The 3,496-nt window shown below is 29.8% G+C and overlaps 1 protein-coding gene across 1 annotated transcript; it reads right to left on the reverse strand.

Moving 5' to 3' along the window:
- Positions 1-1,833: 1,833 nt before the first annotated feature.
- Positions 1,834-2,439, reverse strand: LOC139860210 (uncharacterized). Its single transcript, XM_071848981.1, has one exon. The coding sequence runs from the start codon at positions 2,437-2,439 to the stop codon at positions 1,834-1,836; it is 606 nt and encodes a 201-aa protein (XP_071705082.1).
- Between the last annotated feature and the right edge of the window lie 1,057 nt (positions 2,440-3,496).

Here is a 3,496-nt window from a genome sequence, read left to right on the forward strand (position 1 = left end):
TATCGATTATAAAGGATTCATATCAGTTGATTACATTGCGAGGTATTTGACCTCTATATGATACATTTTACAAACATTGCATTCGTTTTTAAAGACAAACTTTCATTTCATCGAAAGTTGACAGGCATGCATACCATTTCATAATATATCCAACTATAAATGACTTAATAATAATCTTGTTGAACTCAATGACTCGAATGAAACGTCTTTTGAAATATGCCATGAATGACTCCAAGTAATATCTTTAAAATGAGCAAATGCACAGTGGAAGATTTCTTTAATACCTGAGAATAAACATGCTTAAAAGTGTCAACCAAAAGGTTGGTGAGTTCATTAGTTTATCATCAATATTCATTTACATCATTTTTAATAGACTACAAGATTTCATATTTTCATTTCTCATAAACATCATGCATGCATATAGCCATCTGCATAAAAATCATTCATATGGTGAACGCTTGATAACCGAACTGACAGGATGCGTATAGAATATCCCCCGCATACAGGTATTTCGCAAACTGCATGCTATATACTGGTCGTCGTAATCAGTATATATCGTCGAAGTACTAAAACATTCGTAACCCGAATGGGACTTGTCAGGGTCCATAGATCTATTTTTAGGATTCGCGTCAATTAGGGGCCATTTCCCTAGTTCTTAGGCTACCAAGCTAAAAGGGGTGAGATTCGATATCGATAATCCAACCATAGAATGTAGTTTTGATTACTTGCAAAAAAATATATTGCAAAAGCATTTAAAAAGGGAGTAATGAAACTCACTATACGATATTTTGTAGTAAAAATATGCATACGACGGAACTGAACAATGCAAGGTTGGCCTCAGATTCACGAACCTATATCATTTGTATATATATATTAAAACATATAATCATAACTGAACAAATTTATTTATTATATCTTTAATTTATATATTATGTATGTTTAATTTGTGTATATATTCATAATGGTTAATATTTATATAGTTATATTAATATATCCATATTTATATAAATAATTGTTTAATGTTATATTTAAAAATCGATAGTTTGTTATTTGTATGTATTTATATAAATAATATTAATTGGTTTGATATATATAGTTATGTGAAATTTTAATATAATTATAGTATATGTAATAAGTATATTTTATGTACAAAATATTTATCTGTTTAAAAGGTAGTTTTTGATATTAATAATGATAATATTAATAATCATATTACTTAACAATAATACTTATATTGATAATAATATTAGTAATAACAATAATAATAATAATAATTATTATAATTGTAATTAGGGTTATGATAACAATAATAATAACAATAACGATAAGTGTAATAATAACAATAATAATAATAATAATAATCATAATAATAATAATCATAATAATAATAATAATAATAATAATAATAATAATAATAATAATAATAATAATAATAATAATAATAATAATAATAATAATAATACTAAAAATAATAATAAATTTGAAAAATGAAAACTACCTTAAAAGCTAGCATGTAAAAATAAATGCCCGAAAAGGGACTCGAACCCGTGACCTCTCGGATACCCGAACACCACTCTAACCGCTCCTTCGTTCCTATCTTTCTACTTTTATTCGAACCATTTTTTCTTTTAACCTTATCTATCTGTTTTCCCTAGTTCTTTTTCTTTCTCTTAAAAATTCAGTCGACCAAAATCAAACTAATAATACGAATTCCTAATCAATATCTAAGACTTGAAATTTGATTATAAATAACAGAGTTTGATACCTTTGTTACATCAAAAAAAAAAAAAAAAAAAACTAGGGACCTCCACCAACGAAAAGAGATGAGAAATACTATTCCCGTCTTTTCCTAATTTCGTCTTCCTTCACTATGGTTTGACCGGCTTCATCTTTGATAAACTTGATGTTATCTATATCCCTCCTCCTACGCTCCCTGGCTTTTGCAATCCTGTAGATATCATTTGCTCCTTCTTTAGAGTCTAGTTTCTTATACAAATTTTCATACGCCTTATCTTTTGCCCGTGCAACAGCCTTCTTAGCTTCTGTTTTGGCTTCTCTATATCTCTCTTTTGCCCTAGTTCTATCATCATGTGTCCCCTCCCAGCAAGTAATGAGCTCCCTAAACCTCAGTTGCTTAAGCGCGACTTTGGTTTGAACCTCGTCACTAATCCACCAAGATTCTCTAAATGACTTATGTCCTCTCGATGTCCCTACTGCCACACCTAAGGCTTCCTTGGCTACATCTCTAATAGTGGCTGCTAAACTATTCCACATCTGATCTGCGTCACCATGAGTAACAGTATCCACTCCTGCCTCAACTCTTTCCAAAACTGAAGCTTTAAAAGTTTCGGCTTTCACTTCATTCAGATTCTTCCATAATATCCTAGGTTGGGCGGGTCTCACGCACCTAGTAACCCGCCTCTGCAGAACCAAGTCCATGACCAATAGTCTGTGTTGGGTGGAACAGGTCCAGGTAGTCAGGACTTTACAATCCCTGCAAGCCCTAAGGTCCCCTTTGCGAAGCAACAAATAGTCAATCTGGGTGCTATGTGTAGTGACCCGAACTTTTTCATGTTTTTATATATAAAATGAAATTGATATTTACATGATTAAATGTTTCCAACGTGTTAAGCAATCAAACTTGTTAAGACTTAATTAAATGAAATAAGTTTCATATAGACAATTGATCACCCAAGTTGACCGGCGATTCACGAACGTTACAAATGTGTAAAAACTACATGTTGTTATATATATAGACATATATATATGGTTGACATGAGATTATGATGAGTAAGTATCTCACTAAGTATATTAACAATGTGTGATATACATAAGAAATGAGAATACTAAGTTAGGAAACTCCAAATGATATATATATATATATAACGATTATCGTTATGATAACGTCTACTAAATACATATATATCATATTAGGATATGGATACACTATATTTAACATGATAAAATGATATTTAAATATATCATTAAGTGTGTTAACAATGAACTACATATTTAAAAATAAGACTACTAACTCAAGAATTACGAAACGAGACTTATATGTAACGATTATCGTTGTAACGATATTTTAATGTATATATCATACTAAAATATATTAATATATCATAATATCATGATAATGTAATAATATAACATCTCATTAGATATAATAAACATTGGGTTAACAACATTTAACATGATCGTTAACTTAAAGGTTTCAAATCAACATTTACATGTAACGACTAACGATGACTTAACGACTCAGTTAAAATGTATATACATGTAGTGTTTTAATATGTATTCATACACTTTTGAAAGACTTCAAAACACTTATCAAAATACTTCTACTTAACAAAAATGCTTCCAATTACATCCTCGTTCAGTTTCATCAACAATTCTATTCGTATGCACCCGTATTCATACTCGTACAATACACAGCTTTTAGATGTATGTACTATTGGTATATACACTCCAATGATCAGCTCTTAGCAGCCCATGT

The sequence above is a fragment of the Rutidosis leptorrhynchoides genome, chromosome 7 (genome assembly GCF_046630445.1).
Source record: "Rutidosis leptorrhynchoides isolate AG116_Rl617_1_P2 chromosome 7, CSIRO_AGI_Rlap_v1, whole genome shotgun sequence".
Lineage (NCBI taxonomy): Eukaryota > Viridiplantae > Streptophyta > Magnoliopsida > Asterales > Asteraceae > Rutidosis > Rutidosis leptorrhynchoides.

What these genes read in the sequence shown, in the direction of transcription:
- LOC139860210 (XM_071848981.1), bottom strand. Translation starts at nt 2,439, where the DNA reads ATGGACTTGGTTCTGCAGAGGCGGGTTACTAGGTGCGTGAGACCCGCC.